The sequence below is a fragment of the Mustela nivalis genome (assembly GCF_964662115.1).
Source record: "Mustela nivalis genome assembly, chromosome: 7".
In the NCBI taxonomy this organism is placed as follows: domain Eukaryota; kingdom Metazoa; phylum Chordata; class Mammalia; order Carnivora; family Mustelidae; genus Mustela; species Mustela nivalis.
This window is the reverse complement of record NC_139026.1, coordinates 67,349,748-67,369,201: the sequence shown is the minus strand read 5'-3', so window position 1 is coordinate 67,369,201 and position 19,454 is coordinate 67,349,748. Positions and strand designations below refer to the sequence as shown.

General features: G+C 40.8%; 1 protein-coding gene across 1 annotated transcript in view; it reads left to right on the top strand.

Moving 5' to 3' along the window:
• Positions 1 to 19,454, top strand: part of LOC309870267 (liprin-beta-1-like) — a gene marked incomplete at both ends in the record, with an annotated part of 44,466 nt that overhangs the window by 19,793 nt on the left and 5,219 nt on the right. The window contains 7 exons of the mRNA XM_082742448.1: positions 4,609 to 4,763; positions 9,945 to 10,060; positions 11,022 to 11,078; positions 12,384 to 12,453; positions 14,658 to 14,829; positions 17,456 to 17,588; positions 17,875 to 18,003. Of these exons, the coding sequence (XP_082598574.1) occupies positions 4,609 to 4,763; positions 9,945 to 10,060; positions 11,022 to 11,078; positions 12,384 to 12,453; positions 14,658 to 14,829; positions 17,456 to 17,588; positions 17,875 to 18,003 (832 nt within the window). The remainder of the gene's footprint in view (positions 1 to 4,608; positions 4,764 to 9,944; positions 10,061 to 11,021; positions 11,079 to 12,383; positions 12,454 to 14,657; positions 14,830 to 17,455; positions 17,589 to 17,874; positions 18,004 to 19,454) is intronic.

Below are 19,454 nucleotides of genomic sequence, written 5' to 3'. Positions count from 1 at the left end.
TTGTCTGATTGCTGAGGCTAGGACCTCTAGTACTATGTTGAATAGCAGTGGTGATAATGGACATCCCTGCCGTGTTCCTGACCTTAGCGGAAAAGCTTTCAGTTTTTCTCCATTGAGAATGATATTTGCGGTGGGTTTTTCATAGATGGCTTTGATGATATTGAGGTATGTGCCCTGTATCCCTACACTTTGAAGAGTTTTGATCAGGAAGGGATGCTGTACTTTGTCAAATGCTTTTTCAGCATCTATTGAGAGTATCATATGGTTCTTGTTCTTTCTTTTATTGATGTGTTGTATCACATTGACTGATTTGCGGATGTTGAACCAACCTTGCAGCCCTGGGATAAATCCCGCTTGGTCGTGGTGAATAATCTTTTTAATGTACTGTTGAATCCTATTGGCTAGTATTTTGTTGAGTATTTTCGCATCTGTGTTCATCAAGGATATCGGTCTATAGCTCTCTTTTTTGGTGGGATCCTTGTCTGGTTTTGGGATCAAGGTGATGCTGGCCTCATAAAATGAGTTTGGAAGTTTTCCTTCCATTTCTATTTCTTGGAACAGTTTCAGGAGAATAGGAATTAGTTCTTCTTTAAATGTTTGGTAGAATTCCCCCGGGAAGCCATCTGGCCCTGGGCTTTTGTTTGTTTGGAGACTTTTAATGACTGTTTCAATCTCCTTACTGGTTATGGGTCTGTTCAGGCTTTCTATTTCTTCCTGGTTCAGTTGTGGTAGTTTATATGTTCCTAGGAATGCATCCATTTCTTCCCGATTGTCAAATTTATTGCCGTAGAGTTGCTCATAGTATGTTCTTATAATAGTTTGTATTTCTTTGGTGTTAGTTGTGATCTCTCCTCTTTCATTCATGATTTTATTTATTTGGGTCCTTTCTCTTTTCTTTTTGGTAAGTCGGGCCAGGGGTTCATCAAATTTATTAATTCTTTCAAAGAACCAGCTCCTAGTTTCGTTGATTTGTTCTATTGTTTTTTTGGTTTCTATTTCATTGATTTCTGCTCTGATCTTTATGATTTCTCTTCTCCTGCTGGGCTTAGGGTTTCTTTCTTGTTCTTTCTCCAGCTCCTTTAGGTGTAGGGTTAGGTTGTGTACCTGAGACCTTTCTTGTTTCTTGAGAAAGGCTTGTACCGCTATATATTTTCCTCTCAGGACTGCCTTTGTTGTGTCCCACAGATTTTGAACCGTTGTATTTTCATTATCATTTGTTTCCATGATTTTTTTCAATTCTTCTTTAATTTCCCGGTTGACCCATTCATTCTTTAGAAGGATACTGTTTAGTCTCCATGTATTGGGGTTCTTTCCAAACTTCCTTTTGTGGTTGAGTTCTAGCTTTAGAGCATTGTGGTCTGAAAATATGCAGGCAATGATCCCAATCTTTTGATACCGGTTGAGTCCTGATTTAGGACCGAGGATGTGATCTATTCTGGAGAATGTTCCATGTGCACTAGAGAAGAATGCGTATTCTGTTGCTTTGGGATGAAAAGTTCTGAATATATCTGTGATGTCCATCTGGTCCAGTGTGTCGTTTAAGGCCTTTATTTCCTTGCTGATCTTTTGCTTGGATGATCTGTCCATTTCAGTGAGGGGAGTGTTAAAGTCCCCTACTATTATTGTATTATTGTGGATGTGTTTCTTTGATTTTGTTATTAATTGGTTTATATAGTTGGCTGCTCCCACATTGGGGGCATAGATATTTAAAATTGTTAAATCTTCTTGTTGGACAGACCCTTTGAGTATGATATAGTGTCCTTCCTCATCTCTTATTATAGTCTTTGGCTTAAAATCTAATTGATCTAAGGATTGCCACTCCTGCTTTCTTCTGATGTCCATTAGCATGGTAAATTCTTTTCCACCCCCTCACTTTAAATCTGGAGGTGTCTTCGGGCTTAAAATGAGTTTCTTGGAGGCAACATATAGATGGGTTTTGTTTTTTTATCCATTCTGATACCCTGTGTCTTTTGACAGGGGCATTTAGCCCATTCACATTCAGGGTTACTATTGAGAGATAGGAATTTAGTGCCATTGTATTGCCTGTAAGGTGACTGTTATTGTATATGGTCTCTGTTCCTTTCTGATCTACCACTTGTAGGCTCTCTCTTTGCTTAGAGGACCCCTTTCAATATTTCCTGTAGAGCTGGTTTGGTATTTGCAAATTCTTTCAGTTTTTGTTTGTCCTGGAAGCTTTTAATCTCTCCTTCTATTTTCAATGATAGCCTAGCTGGATATAGTATTCTTGGCTGCATGTTTTTCTCGTTTAGTGCTCTGAAAATATCATGCCAGCTCTTTCTGGCCTGCCAGGTCTCTGTGGATAAGTCAGCTGCCAATCTAATATTTTTACCATTGTATGTTACAGTCTTCTTTTCCCGGGCTGCTTTCAGGATTTTCTCTTTGTCACTGAGACTTGTAAATTTTACTATTAGGTGACGGGGTGTGGGCCTATTCTTATTGATTTTGAGGGGCGTTCTCTGAACCTCCTGAATTTTGATGCTCATTCCCTTTGCCATATTGGGGAAATTCTCCCCAATAATTCTCTCCAGTATACCTTCTGCTCCCCTCTCTCTTTCTTCTTCTTCTGGAATCCCAATTATTCTAATGTTGTTTCGTCTTACGGTGTCACTTATCTCTCGGATTCTCCCCTCGTGGTCCAGTAGCTATTTGTCCCTTTTTTGCTCAGCTTCTTTATTCTCTGTCATTTGGTCTTCTATATCACTAATTCTTTCTTCTGCCTCATTTATCCTAGCAGTTAGAGCCTCCATTTTTGATTGCACCTCATTAATAGCTTTTTTTATTTCAACTTGGTTAGATTTTAGTTCTTTTATTTCTCCAGAAGGGCTTTTCTATCTCTCGAGAGGGTTTCTCTAATATCTTCCATGCCTTTTTCGAGCCAGGCTAGAACCTTGAGAATTGTCATTCTGAACTCTAGATCTGACATATTACCGATGTCTGTATTGATTAGGTCCCTAGCCTTCGGTACTGCCTCTTGTTCTTTTTTTTGTGTTGTATTTTTACGTCTTGTCATTTTGTCCAGATAAGAGTAAATGAAGGGGCAAGTAAAATACTAAAAGGGTGGCAACAACCCCAGGAAAATATGCTTTAACCAAATGAGAAGAGATTCAAAATCGTGAGTGGGGAGAAAGGGGATAAAAAGAGGTTCAAAAAGGAAGAAAGAAAAAAAAAGATAAAAGAAATTAAAAAAGAAAAGAATTTTTTAAAAAAGAAAACACCTAAGAAATATGTAAAAAAGTAAAAATATATATATTAGATAAACTAGTAAAAAATCGTTAAAAAAGAAAAAGGTAACAGTTTAAAAAAAAAAATTTACCCGAAGGCGAGAAGGAAAAAAAAAAATGAAAAAGAAAAAATTAAATTAACTGCAAGACTAAAAAAAATCACAGGAAAAAACCATGAGTTCCGTGCTTGGCTTTCTCCTCCTCTGGAATTCGGCTGCTCTCCTTGGTATTGAAACCGCACTCCTTGGTAGGTGAACTTGGTCTCGGCTGGATTTCTTGTTGATCTTCTGGGGGAGGGGCCTGTTGTAGTGATTCTCAAGTGTCTTTGCCCCAGGCGGAATTACAGCGCCCTTACTCGGGGCCGGGGTGAGTAATCCGCTCGGGTTTGCTTTCAGGAGCTTTTGTTCCCTGAGCGCTTTCCGTTGAGTTCCGGAGGACGGGAATACAAATGGCGGCCTCCTGGTCTCAGGCCCGGAGGAGCCGAGAGCCCAGGGCCCCACTCCTCAGTGCGCCCTCAGAGAACAGCGCCCAGTTACTCCCGTCTGCCTGACCTCCAGCTGCGCTCCGAGCTCACCGAGCCTGCGACCGGTTCAAGGTAACACTGAGCTGTGAGCCTACTGTCGGCTCTGTCTCTGTAGCTGGCTCTCCCGTTCCAATACCCGCAAGCTCTGCGACACTCAGACACCCCCGATCCTTCTGTGACCCTGCGGGACCTGAGGCCACGCTGACCCCGCGTGGGCTTCGCCCCGGTTTAGCCTCTGGAGCGATGTCCCTCAGCGGAACAGACTTTTAAAAGTCCTGATTTTGTGCGCGCTTGCCGGGAGCCGGCCCCTCCCCCGGGGTCTATCTTCCCGTCGCTTTGGATTCACTTCTCCGCTGGTCCTACCTTTCAGAAAGTGGTTGTTTTTCTGTTTCCAGAATTGCTGTTCTTCTTCTCTTCGATCTGCCCATGGATTTTCAGGTGTTTGCAATCTTTAGATAAGCTATCTAGCTGATCTCCGGCTAGCTGAAGCAGTCTCAGCTTGCTACTTCTCCGCCATCTTGACTCCTCCCCAGCTTGGTTGTTTCTGAACTGAAATTTGTAAAGCCCCAAATTCTGAAACAAAATTAGGGAAGGTTGTTGGACTAAATGAACTTCTGATTTCAAGGCTGTGAGTCTGTGGTAATAGCTATTAATACCACCCTCAGGCTCCAGGTGCTCATAGTTTAACATTTCTCCTAGAGGTCCTCTTGTTATTTTTCTAAGGATTTCAAAGGAAACTCACTTTTGATTTTTGAGGATGGGAAAAATGTTTATATTCAGTTGGTATTCTTCCTCCAAAAATGAAATGTAAATGAAAAGCTGCCATTTTTCTCCTTTTCCTAGACCAAGATGGCGACTTGGACGGTCTGCTCACTTCTGGTTCCGTCTCCACTTTGCTGGATGCGCAGGGTTTTAGTGACCTGGAGAAAAGTGTATCATCTACACCAGTCACGGGATCTCCCAGTCGTGACCCATTTAACACAAGTGTTCCAGAAGAGGTATTTACAGACTCTCAACATTATCTTTGTAGTGAAGAGACTGTGTCATTGAAGGTTAAAATGCTGTTGACAGCAGGAAAGACCTGGGATCTTTTCTCAGTGTGGCTACTGACTGAGTCTTAGCAATTTTCATGTCAAAACTCAGTCTGCTAGGACTTTATTTGAAAGATTGGTTTTTCCCCCCCTCTTTAATAAATAAATACCTTGGGCAATGTCAAAATTGCTTAAATAATTCAGGAAGAACATGGGAGAAAGATGTCATCCTAAATGGATTACAATCTACACAATAATAATCTTTATTAGTAAAGAACAAATAGGGAATAAATGAAGAGGGATAACGTGAGATTAAATAAAGAAGTTGGTTTTAGTCACTTCCAATGTTGTCTCTGAAAAATTCTGGTCTAAAATCTTCCCTGACTTCTTTAGACTTGGAAAAAAGCAGCTGGACAGGAATATTTAGTCTTGAACTCATCATTAACTTTTCTTTCACACATCAGACTGGTGCCAAAATCTGTTTCCATTACCTATTGCAAACCACCCCAAAAATTTGTGGCTTGAATGACAGCACTTGTTTTGCTAACAAATGTGTGATGTGGGTAAGGCTCAGCAGGAGCATTTCTTCTTCGCTCCACTGGGCAATAGTTGGAATGGTGTGAAGGCTGGAGGCTTGAGTCATCCGAAGGCTACCCATTTGTATATCACATGGTTGGTTGGTACTACTGTTGGACAGGACCTCAGCTGAGGCCCTAGCTGGAAATACCTGTGACTCCCTGGCTTTCTTCTAGCAGAGCGTTTAGATCCTAAGGATGAGCATCCCAATAAGAGGACTGGGCATATTTATATCATCTTTTATGCTATGACTCGGAAACCCTGTGGCATCTCTTCTCCTGTAGTCACAGGCCCACACACATTCACAGAGAGGAAACAAAGACCCTACCTCTTGATGGACAAGTAATATCACATTTGAGAAGAACACATGGGATGGCATATACCCCTACGACCATATTCGACTAGTACAACTGCCCTCCACTCTCTGGCTACAATCATTTATATCCCTCCCCCATGCAAAATGTCCTCATCCCCTCATCAAAGACCTCTTGGTCTTACTCCAGTCAGGCTTCCGCATCCCAAGACCTTGTCATCCAGACCCGGTCAAGATGTAGGTGCAGCTGCTCAGGTTTGGCTTCTCGAGTAGCACTCCATTCCATGTAAAGAACCAGGAAATTCAAGGTCAAGTCATTTGTCCCCTACACACCTGACATGCAGTGGTGGAATGGGCATAGTAACTACTGGGCATTCCCATTCAAGAAGAGGGAACATAGACATGGAAGACACCCACGTATCATTAGTCAGTAGCAGTTCCCAAATCCAGCCAGGCTCATGTGGCCAGTTCCTTGACAGGGCCCAGACCTTTGGGCTCTTGGTTGTTCCTTGGGAGTCATCTTTCCATTTCCAGGAGAAAGAACCTGTAATTGCAGATGAGTTGTTTTCTGCAAAAGTATCTATACGGGTCTAGGGCCTTCTGCCTTCTACTATCTCTGTCCCTCTTGGTTCTATTTGGTATAATATTTTATTCATTTGGCATTTCTTATGAATCAATTTATAATCCACTCCGTCAGGTAAAGGATATCCACAATTATCTTCACCATAAGACTTTCTCTATCTTAAATTTTCTGTATGGCTGCTATGGAATCTCCCTCTGTTTTTAGAGTTGTCGAACTTTTTGAAGGTTTCAATGAGACAGCTGTACCTTAAGTCTTCCTGAGGTCTTAACCTAGGCACACCCGTGGCTTCCTGACAGCACCTCCCTCTTTGCCCTAGAACTTTTAATTTTAGTGCAGTGTACTGTCTAGAGAAACTGGGAATGGGAAAAATTGTTTTTGTTATTGTTGTTTTTGTTTTTTAACTAAATAGTCTTGACTACCTTATGTTTTCCAATTCCCCCTTTGGTCGTCTTTCCTTTAACATATTACTGTATTCAGTGAGAAAAAAACCAAGTGGCATCTTTTCTTTTCCTATCTATTCCTGCTGATTACCTAATGAGAAAATGAAATTTGAATTGCATGAAAATGAATTCAAGGAGGAAACATTTCTCTCTTCACTATAGGAGAGGGCTAAAAGATGTCAGTCATAAGGATTACTGGGTAGGGGAAATTGGAAGGTGGTGATCAAAAGGTACGGACTTCCAGTTATAAGACAAGTGTGCTGGGGGTATAAGGTACAACGTGATGACTATAGTTAACACTGCTGTCTGGTATGCTGGAAGGTTGCTAAGACTGTAGATCCGAAAAGTTCTCATTGCAAGGAAAAAAATGTGTTTTTTTTTCCTTTCCTTTTCTTTTTTCTTTTTAATTTATACGGTACTGCATGTCAGTGATATCCCAATAAAATTGGAAAAAAGAGGCAAAGGATTAGTTAAGGAATAAAAAATATTTTAGAGGGGGAAATAAAAAATATGTTAGAGGGGGAAAATCCCCTAATTGCTAATTATATTTCTACTGAAGGGAAAAATAACATTTGACAGTCAATGAGTATGCTTGCTGCCTATTTACAGAATGGCAGATGTTACATGTAAGATTTGCCCAGATAGTCTCTTTAAAAAAAGTCTTTCCTATGTGAATTGTACTTTAATGAGACTTTTTGTTTGGAACCAGAATGATTTGATGAGGATTGAGTGTGTTCAGCCATATTGTTAAAGAAGAGCTAGAAGGGAGATTGGAGTTGGGAGTTAAAGTCCTAAGTTCAAAACGAAATCAAGGAAATGGATCAGTTTGTTAGTGGGCCATTTCCTTCCCCATGTTAGGAACCCGGGGAGCTACTGTGAACTTGACAACACAAGGGATGATGGCTCAATAATTCGCCCAGAACTAATCATAAAGATTCAAATTTAAAAAAAAAAAAGAAAAAAGAGAGTGAAGTAATCTCCTATTTTACAGCAATAGGACTTCTTAAAGAACAAAATTCAGGGGCGCCTGGGTGGCTCAGTAGGTTAAGCCTCTGCCTTCGGCTCAGTTTATGATCTCAGGGTCCTGGGATCAATCAAGTCCCACATTGGGCTCTCTGCTCAGCAGGGAGCCTGCTTCCTCCTCTCTCTCTCTGCCTACTTGTGATCTCTCTGTGTCAAATAAATAAAATCTTTAAAAAAAAATTCAGCTGAGAAAATTTTTAACACAGGGATGATGGCTCTGTAAATTGCCCAGAACTAATCATAAAGATTCTAAAAAAAAAATAAATAAATAAAAAATCGCGAAGCAACAAGATCAGACTTGTTGTTAAAGAACAAACTTCAAATGAGTAAATTTGCAACATCTTACTGGCTTTATTCAGCAATTTATGAATCAGGCAATGTCCGTTTTAGCAGATGGAAAGGAACTCTACGGATCTGTACAAAATGAAGGGCTTTTTTAGGCCGAAGGAAGCAGGAGCAGAGGATCAGGCTGGTCATTTGCTGGTTGGTTAAGTAGGGTTACTTTCCTTAATGTGCAGCAAAGAGAAGTCTCGGGGCGGGGTGGGTCAGGTAACTTACTAAGGGCAGGCAAGTGCCGATTGGTTGACCTAGGTCTGCCTTTTCTGGGAGTGCCGAGCACGGAAACTTAGCTAAGCTTGGGTTTACTGACATGGAGCTTAACACGAACCACTCCGTCTTGGGCCCAATCAGATTATTTCAACAGACTTCACATGTTATAACCTCTTAGTGTCAAGGAATGAGACCACCGCTCAGTAACTGGAACAAAAAACCACAGAGCTAAATGTATTGCTTATTTAGTTACCTCGGTGAACTTTGTTGGTCAGGGACAGTCTCTTTGATCATATGTGGGGCATGTGGGGTTGCTTGGAGCTCAGGGATTGAGGGACTCTCAGAGGCTAGAGAGAGTTGACATCCGCTGTGGATGTGTGGTTACAGAGGTGAGACTGTCATTGATTGATTGGCATCTAGAAGTGTGTTCCAGGTTGTAAATCCCTACCTTCCTGGCTGACTTCAGAAGGAGGGACGGTCACTGATTGGTTGGTTGACTGGCAGACTAAATTCACTGAGGAAAATTTTATTTTTTTTATCACAATATTTTTTAAGTGATTCATGTATTGTAGTTTATGATGGGCTCTTACACCATAATGCTCTACAGTCATCGAAAATTATTTAACCCCAGAGTATAAAATTTGTTCCATAGATTCCATCCTTAGCGTACACAAAGCATTTGTTTAGGAAGGTGTTTTTAGGCATTTTTGTTGTTGCTGCTGTAGTATTATTAAGCCAAGTGTTTTAAGTGGTATCCACAAAGAACTGGTTTGGGGGGTGCCTAGGTGGCTCAGTCGTTAAGTGTCTGCCTTCTGCTCAGGTCGTGATCCCAGGGTTCTGGGATGGAGCCCCTCATCAGGCTCCCTGCTCAGGGAAGTGGGAAGCCTGCTTCTCCCTCTCCCACTCCTCCTCCTTGTGTTCCCTCTCACCATGTCTCTCTCTGTCAAATAAATAAAATCTTAAAAAAAAAAAAATCTGGTTTGAACAACATTCTATATTAGACTAGTGATAGAAAATAAAGTGAAAACAGGTGTGTTTACAAGGCACTTTACCCAAATCTCATCTCAAATCATGACAACCCTGTCAGGTAGGCATTGCCATTCTCATGTTACAGAGGAGAAAACTGGTGCCCAGTTAAGTGACTTGCATAAGGTTAGAACCAAAGTTTTTACTAGGGCTTAAAGTTGTCAGGATCAACTATTGACTTACTTGATGGTATTATGTTTTATTCAGAACCAAGTTCAAAAATGACCTTCCTTGGGGCACCTGGGTGGCTCAGTGGGTTAAGCCTCTGCCTTCAACTCAGGTCATGATCTCAGGGTCCTGGGATCGAGCCCTACATCGGGATCTCTGCTAAGCAGGGACCTGCTTCCCCCCTCTCTCTGCCTGCCTCTCTGCCTACTTGTGATCACTCTCTCTCTGTCAAATAAATAAATAAAACCTTTAAAAAAAAAATGACCTTCCTCCAGAATGTTTTCTCTGACTTTAACAGTCATTGATGTTTATATCCAGAGACCATTTTATAAATAGAAGAATAGTGTTTTTAAACATAGGTGTATGAAATTTTTTTGATGGACCATGTAATTGTCTCCGTTATTTTTATTTTATCTCTGTGACTTCTGTCTTATTTATTGGATTTTTTACTTTCTCTAATTACATTACAGTTCCACACCAGCATCTTGCAAGTTTCAATCCCTTCATTACTGCCAACATCTAAGGGCCTGGAAACGTCTGAAAGCGCAAAATTGCCTCCTCAACCAGAGACTTCATTCGAAGAAAGGTATGTCATTTATGACCCAACATTGCAATATAAATGTTCAGCAGAGTAGATCAAGCAAACACAAGAGTGCATTGCAATTTATTTACAGACACAGGTGTTACTGTGAGAGGCAAGAAACTGTAAGGCATGTGCCAGGGGACCAGTGTAAATCAATCACTACAGTCAGTTCTGGATTATTGAAATAAAGGGTGTGAAGCAAGAAGTCCTAGGGCAGGAGTCCAGGGAGGTGTGGTGTTCAGGTTAGAGAGAGATTTTAGGGGACTCAAGTTTTATGTCCTAAGTCATGGGGAGCCGCCAGTGGGTCCCAAGCCCCATAGCAATGGTCATGTGGCCCAGGCTGTTCGGAAGAAGGATTTGGGACAGGGATACAGTAGTTTCTCCATTAACAAGTAGAATTTTGAGGGAGCATGTTCTCAATTACTTAACCTTATAATGAGACCAAATAAAAGAAAATATAATAGAATATTTTAGGGGCACCTGGATGGCTCAGTGGGTTAAGCCTCTGCCTTTGGCTCAGGTCATGATCCCAGGGTCCTGGGATCGAGCCCCACATAGGGCTCTCTGCTCGGCAGGGAGCCTGCTTCCTCTTCTCTCTCTGCCTACTTGTGATTTCTCTGTCAGATAAATAAGTAAAATATTTTTTTAACAAAAGAAAATATAGTAGAAAATTTTAAAAGAGAGGGGCAGCTGGGAATCCTCAGTAAATTCAGCAGCTGACTCAATCTCAGCTCAGGTCTTAATCTCAGGGTTGTGGGTTCAAGCCCCATACTGGGCATGGAGCCTGTGTTTAAAAACAAAACAAAACAAAACACACACGACTGTTTTAAAAGAGAAATCGCTTCCCCAGCACAATTTTTTGTTTTTTTGACAGTTCTGCTTAATTAGAATATATATGGTCTTTTACTTGTGAAGCACACACATTCCATTTTTTTTTTTCCTTTTCTTTTCTTTCTTCTTTTAGTGATGGAAAAATAATCCTTGGTGCTTCTGTTGAAACCCAGCCGTGCGATAGTCTTTTGTAAGTCATGTTCTTGAATGTGGAAAATGTCATTGATACCTGGGAGAGAGGAAGCTTCTGACAAACTCACAGTGACCACTGTGAGAAGCGGATGACTGAGGCCTGAATACATTAATGCAGGTGTGGTGGTTGGATGTCAGGGAAAGGGGAGGTTGTGAGTTAACAAAGAGATTCTTACTCATGGACTGTTATCCATTATCTCGTGCCAAGTGTTTGCACGGCTTTAGCCTTCCTTCATCAGTTTTCATGTGAAGTGCAGTGCTTTGAATTTCAGGTTTGCACTGGCTTGCATTTTGACCCTAGCAGAAAAGAGTCACAGAGAATGATGTAATGGCTGGAAAGGCTGCAGTAGTTTTTTGCATTCTCCATGTAGTAAACCGGTCCATTATCTATGTTTATCCAAGTTCAAGTCTGAATTAGGAAAATCTCTTAACCAGAGCAGTATTCAAAGATGAGATCTTCTCTTTTCTCACCAATATCTTTTACTTTATTTGATACTGGACAAGTCTAGTAACTTATGTACACATGAGTACATGAGAATTGCCTTTTAAAAGTTTGTGTATGTGTGTTACTCTGCTTCTTAGAGCTTTTTTCTCTCTCTAAACTGGTCACCTATTCCTGACTTCCATTTTTGAAAAGACAGCCCTGTACACTTGAATGCTAGTTATGTGAAAGGGAAAAAAATCTCTGGATGTTTACAGTGTCACTTCACCTTTGCAAGGATAGCAAACAAATTATTATGGGCAGCCAGAGGGATTTTTCTTGTATGCCTCGATCAGAACTGTAAAATGAACTACTTGGCCAGATTCAGAAAGTGGATTCCTTTGTGAATTGAAAAGTAACACTTCTGTGCTTTATTTTAATTACAAGGATTATATATAAATAGTATGTGAGTATTTTAGAAGTTCCCTGGTATATTAACTAAAATTTAAATAAAAATAAAAAATAAAAAAGTTCCTGGTCTAAATGTATACATAAAAGGATACACCACTGGTCCATGGAAAAATGCTGGTTTATTTTCAAATGTTGACATCACAAGGAGAGTCCTAAGTGTTTTTCCAGCTATTCTAACATGTGTGGGACATTTAGAGTTATTGGCAGGACAGTTAACCACCTCTGCTTTTAAAAGAACTCAATGTTATAATTTAGTAAAGCACATAAGTGACTGCCTGAATCCGGATTTTCTTTTATGACCAGGATTCAACCCACACACAGTTTTAGTTTCTTTCCAAGATATTCTCCTAAGAAACAGTGGCACCAGAGCCACTTATTATTAATCCTAATTACTATTATTGTTATTTTTAGAACTTCAAGTCTGCAAAAGTCCAGCAGCCTGGTCAATCTGAAGAAAGAGTCATCAGATGGGGTTGGTTCTGTGTTGTTTCTCTGTCTGTTACCCTGAGACGCAAATATTTAGGGATCCTCACATTTTCCCATTTTCCAAAGAAAACTGTCAAGAAGAGTTTGAGGTTTCTCTAATGCAGATTTATTAGATACCACAGTTAATGGTAAATATTAAGAAGGGTGAATATGAACAGTTGAAACTAGTGTATATAATCACAACTGAAGACTAATTAGCCATTATTGGAAATAAATGGAACTGAGATTGTATAGCTTAGAAGTAGATAAAAGTTTATTTTAATTTCTAGAATTGTGTGTAACAGTTTGTGAATATATGAAGCCATTCCTATGTCCAGATTACAATGGAAAAATGTTTGTGATGTCTGATACATGGGATTGCTTAACTGTCTCCAAAAAACCCAAACTCAGAACCTCCAAAACATGTTATATGAAAGAAGCCAGACACGAAAGATCAGATAGTCCACGATTCCATTTATGTGAAGTATGTAGAGTAGATAAATCCATAGAGACAGAACACAGTTTGGCGGTTGCCAGAGATGGAGAGGGAGGAACGGAGAGAAACTGCTTCCAGGGTGAGGGGTTTTATTCAAAATGATGGAAATGTTTGGGAGCTAGGTGGAGGTGGCAGTTATATAACACCGTGAGTGTACTTAATGTCCCCTAATTGTTCAGTTACTTTTTATGTTTCACCTCAATAAACTGTTGGGGAGGTACAAAAACCAGACAAAACCCCCAACTCTCAATCAGGCTAGTGATAGTCTTAATTATCATATTTGGGCTTCCTAAGACCTCACAAAACATCCTTAGGTCACCCGCCCGAGAACAGCTGTTTATTTAATATAGCCACTGTGTATACAGCAAACATTTTGGTGTTCTGTTTTTTTGTCTTTTTTTTTTTTTAAAGACCTCATCAACAAGGGCTCTCGTTCTTCCTCCAATTTTCAACCATTAACTCTGTAAAGGCTACCTTCTGGTAGGCCACTTCCAGATGCACTCCCTTGACTGCTGGCTCTGAATGCCTTGAGTTGTAATGTAGGTGTCCCTGATAAGGCATGGACTGTGCACACAGCTGTAATTACAGGCATCCTTTGTCCTTTTTTGTCTTGCCAATTCAATAAATGATTAAATGATTTTGACATCTGTGGTGAGACATAGGTAATAGTTGCACTAAACTGTGGCATCTATAAACTTGTAGTTACGATGAGCAATAAATTCAGAGGATAAAATAACCACCTTCAAAGCTTGTGTCCCCTCTCCCCTTTCTCTACCTCTGCAAAAACAAAAACAGAGGGCAGGAGATGTTAGAGGAATGAGGGCATGCAAATCAAAGCATCTTTGGATCCTACTAAAACAATATAATAGATCATGTTACTGGAACTGCTAATTCAAATAACAAGAAAGCTAAAAAATCAACAGTACTTAGAAGTATAACTTAATTACAGTTAAGTTTCGCGATAAAGACCTTGACCTATTAGAGACAGCCAAAGAATCTTCTGAATCGATGAAGAAAAATTTAATTATAACAAGTTTAGTTTTGGTGTTAAGTGTATCAAGCATGTCATAGTGTTTGAAAATTGGTGATCTGTGTCGGGTAACTTGCAGGCAAGGTAATGAATATGTCTCAGAACACCCTCTCAAAAACAAAATGTTTAACAGTCACTGGTTGTGTCCTCATTTGACTAGTAATTCCTTGAGTAGAATATTTAAATAACTGGAGTAGAATCTCTTTCTGCTGCTGGTGTAGAAGCTTGGAGATAACGCCTACTTTGCACAGTGATTATATTACGCTGGGCTTCTGATGCAGTTACGGTACAAAGACTGTGAACTGCATTGTAGCCTAGTCATGTCATAACCATTCGAAAAATAGGAAGCCTGCTGGTATTCTGGTTATGCAGTACCTTATTTCCATGTCATTGGGGGAATGAGGCAAATAAAATAAAGCTTGAGAATTTCTATGTCCTAAATACTTCACATCTGCAGCATGCCGGTTATAGGTCAGTGATGAACATGTTTTTGTTGCTGCTCTTGCTTCCTAAGTAGCTTTCAGAACTGACTTTCTAAATTGTAATATGGTGCTTGGTGTTCATAATCAACTTATCAGTTCTGTGATTCTTTTAAATAAAATCACATGTGTAACAGATCAGGTGTTGTGCCCAGCGTGTACTCCTAATTGTGCACAGCCACGCTGTGTTCCATTTATTATTACTTGTCTTTTAGGATAAAGCTCCTGTAGAAAGCAGCCCATTCAGGGGCCTCCCTCCGAAAGCTCCGGGGCGTGATGCTTCCGTGGACGACAACCCCTTTGGCACTCGGAAAGCCAGATCATTCTTTGGGCGTGGCTTTTTTAAAATAAAAAGTAACAAGAGGACAGCAAGTGCACCAAAGTTGGGTACGTATGGCCAGCGTGCTTTTGCTTTAATTCACTCAGGACGAGGACAGGGTCAATCCCCTCCCTTCCCTGGTTCATTGATCTGTGCGTTTCTCGTTCTCAGAAATGAAGGTGAATGCAAGAAACTGACCCCTTGGGTTTAATTCGGTGGTAAAGATAGCTCTGTGCAGGCCATCACCCTGCTCTCCTTGTTGGAGTATAAGTGTAGAGGAAAGACCAAAACCCTTGACACTCTCTGAGTTCATTGTAAACAGCTTCTCATCTGTTTCGAAAGTGGACCAATTAACCCCATATTGTTCCTGCTAATGGAGTCTGCGATGTTGGAAGCACAGCGCAGTGCTTGCCTTTCCTCCCCCGTGTGTATTTTGTGAGTAGGACTTTGAGCTGTGTTTCATTTTGTCATTCTCCTGTGTTCTCTCCATTGGGCTGCGTGTGATTGTGTGCATTGTTGGGATATCTGAAGATCGTAAACGAAGTGCCAGTGCACCCACCCTAGGTATCGTACCCCTGCATGCCAGCCTTCGCCAGTGCTGTCCTCCAGGCTGACTAATCCTTGCTCTTGGTATCTGCGATCTCTAGAAAGCAAGCTGGCAGCGATCAGAAAATGTTGTCCTCGACTCCAGAGAGTTCCTTCCAACTGCTGCTAAAGTGAACTTTCTGGAGAGTCTTTGCTTCCCAGCCTACGTGCTGTTTTAACCCCTGCTAATGACACCTTGCCAGGAGCTCTGGGAGGACCCAGAAGCGCACGGCACCCTCAGAGTCCAGGGCAGGACTCTCCTGCCTCGTACCTTCCAGCTTTCTCACCCTTCCAGTGCATCCTGTCTCACACTAACTCCCAGGTCCTGACAGTTCCTTCTCCATGTCTCCATTATCCCCAGAGAGCAATGTTTTCAGCCAAATCGAGAAGTCTGTAGAAGACATTGCAAATGATTGCTTTAGACTGACTTTTCTTAAGGGAATGTTCTTCTGACATTTATTGCTTTGAAGATGGAAGTGGCATTTAGTGACACTGGAGGAAGATTTCTGGGATATTTAAGGAGCCTCCCCTAGAGTGATTTTAGGAGAGGGGAAACTCCGTTTTCCTTTTTAAAAGTGTGGGGCATGGGAGGGAGGAAACATCCTCAAAACAAAAAAATGAAAACAGGATGCTTTTAGAATGAGGGTGAGTTAGGCAACATTTTCTGGTATACCCGTACCCATGATGGCTTTGGGGTTTGGATGGAAAGGTTCCTTTGGATTTTCCCTGAGATACCCATACACCAACTCATGTGGGTCAGCACAGGTTACTTTTCTCCCTTTGCAGTCTTACATTTCTAGAATACACATGGGATAAATAAAATCCAGACAACATTTTCAAATGTTTTTGCATCTTTCTTAGAAGAAATACATTGTTAATGCTAAGAGCCCAGTGCTGCTTATTATAACCTATAATCACAGCTGTGCTTCGTAGAAAAGTCAACCTCTGCAACTTTTGTATCTTGCTGAAACACCATTTCTGTGATTTTTGTACAACTTTTTCTTTCCCGTAAAAGTGTCGTCTCACACTGAGGAAACAGTACTGCTTGTGTTTGTTAGTGGGGGATCATGTCTTAAGGGGCAGGTAAAAGAATTAAGAAATAGAGAATGCTGGGAGAATTGGGCGTAGCAAATTTGGATGTTACTCTTTCAAGGCAGAATCAACAGACACTGATTTTATATCAAAAGAAAAATGTGTGCATATCCAGTACAGTCTTTTCTCAGTAGGACATAGCAAGTTATAAATAGGAATAACTCTCTTGAAAAAAGACTGCCAGGGCTTGGTGACTAGGATCTGATGTAAATGCCAAAGGAGAGGAGGGAGTGAAAAGAAAATGCCAAAGAGTGTGAATGGGAGTAACAGGAAGAATATTAATTAGTATCAAGGGAATATTAAATAAGAAAATCTAAGAGAATTCTTCTGAGAATTGGATGGATTTGTTGAGTCTAAGATGTTCCTGGCACAGCACATTGGGAATATCCATAAACGTTCAGATCCTGAGTCTGGGGAGAGAGATTAGGACCAGAGATTGTGATACTGGCTGCTTATGAATGAGGGAAGCCATCATTTTGTGCCAGGCACGGAGTGGGTGAACTTGTTCAGAGATCCTGCTGGCAGGAGCCTAGAACAGAATCTCGGAGTGGAAGAAGAGGAGAAAACAGGTCCTATAGCAGAGAAGAAACGATCAGATGACAGATCTGGGAGATTGTCCTAACAAGATGAAGGAGATGATGTTTTTGAAGAATGTGGGAAGAATGTCAGCAGTACCAAGTGCTGCAGAAAAATCGAGATTAATTTAAGTGATCTCAGATCACTTAAAGAATGTGGCAATCCTATCCCACCTTTGAACTTCAAAGAGGTGGCAATTTGTGAGTTAATAAATTTAGGCACAATATCATATGTGATATTATACACATCATTCACTGATACACAGCAGACGGTAAAGCAGAACATAAATTTGTGTTCCATCTGTAATATTTGTAGGGTGCTCTTTACAGACCAACAGAAGAAGAATTTGTGAAGAGTTGCTAAAGTTAAGAAGGGTAGCATCTAGTCATGTTCATTCCGTACTTTAAAACTCACCAAGTATGTATTCTGTTCTTGGGATAGCTGAAACAGAGAAGGAGACAGCTGAGCACCTAGATCTGGCTGGTAGATCTTCCCAGCCGAAAAATTCGCAGATATCTCCACCATCGCCGGATTCCAAAAAGAAATCCAGAGGGATCACGAAACTCTTTAGAAAGTAAGTAACACAGCAGACAACCGGAGGGGGCTTTGTGTTCTGTGTTGCTCAAATGTAGGAATAAATGGAAGATTGCCTAGAAACAAGTATGCAGTTGTAAGGCTTTGCTGTTCCTTTGATGGAAGGAAGATTGTGATCTGGGATGCACTGACTCACTGGGTCTCAGTTAAAGTGTAAATCCAGACATCTTTTCTGACCATACATAAGCAATGTTCTCATTAACTTTAAAGTCCTAAGGTCTCCTCAGGTCTCTACAAGGCAATGTGATGTTGTTTCTTCTATTCAGACTTAGGAGAAGTCAGTCAACTACATTCAACCCAGATGACCTGTCTGAGCCTGAATTTAAAAGAGGAGGGACAAGGGCAACTGCAGGGCCACAACTGGGTTGGTCTCGAGATTTGGGACAATCTAACAGGTGAGAAAAACTGAACGAATGGACTTTGACATCTCTACCCACATGTCCAGGCTATGAGCACTTGCAATGTTAGTATTGTCCCTGGGCTGAGCAGTAGAATCCCTTGCTTACCCCTTTGCCTGGCAGAGGGGTCCGTCATCTTTAGAGCAGTGCGGGTTGGCAGTGGTTGGTGAAAATCATGCAGAAGATGAGGGCTGCGTGAGCCAGGGGAGGAACCAAAGCTAAAGTGTCAGCAACATCTGTGTAAGAATGATTCTTTGACTTCAATCTGACTGAGAAAATAGTTACTCCAAGTACTCTAAAGCATAGCTCTAGAGAGATGGGCTAACATAGCGGTTAAGAGTAGGTTCTAGAGACAGACTGCTTGGATCTGATTGCTGGCTTGGCTGCTTCCTGTAACCTGGGTGACCTTTGAGCAACTACATCCATACTCTACACCTCCGTGTCCCCTGGTATGAATTAGTCTAATTATGAAGATTAAAGGAGTTTATATGCGTTGAGTATCTGGTAAATAGTAACTGTTCAGTGAACGTTAATGACTAATGGATTCTGTGAACGCACCTACATAAATTCATTAAGACACAAATTCTAACGGAATTTAATCAGGATTAAATAATCCTGAATTTATCAGGACTATGTAATGCTTTATCTGTTAAGACTCTAGGAACTTTTCCTACACCCTTACCACAATTGAGGGCTGTTTTGAAATTACTGTACTGACCTACTGAGCATGAGAAGGATGGGGTTGGCAAACATCTAGCACAAACCATTACACTTAGTCTTTGGAACATGGTCTCTCCTACCCTCGCAGAAGACTGGGCACAGGTTTTATCAAGGAGGAAACCCTGGCTTTCTCCAAACACATGAAGGTCTCATTTGCCATGTGTTCTCTTTATACACAGTAGAGGATCTCCTTGTGCTGTTTTAAAAAAAAATAAAGAAAATTTTTGTTTATCTACATTTTTTTTCCCCCAAAGAGGAACACGATTTACATGTCAAAGTAGAAAATTTGACCCAGAAATTACTGTGATTATGTTTCCCTGTACTCAGTGATGGCATGTTGCGCTCTTCTCACTGATAACCATTTGGAGAGAAACCATAATTCTGCTACAGTTCAAGTTAGACTTGATTTCTTTCCATCTAACCTAGTGTTTTCTGTTTAGAAATTCAGTCTTCAAACCACGTTGACTGAAACTAGTACAGTGACTTGACTTGTTGGTTCAACTTGTTTTTCTTCCACAAATATGTTTCTTGCTCAAACATATTGAATCTTTTGTGGTTTCATTTGAAAATGAAAGCTGTGGTCCTTTTGAGGTAACTTTCAATGCCAGTACCACCTCCCCTAAACATGGACTGAAAAGTAAGCTTTTCATGGTCAAATAGGGCATTACTAGGGAATTTCTACATTCATTCAGTATAAGTTGGTCAACCTTGAGAAGCCACAGGGCTGG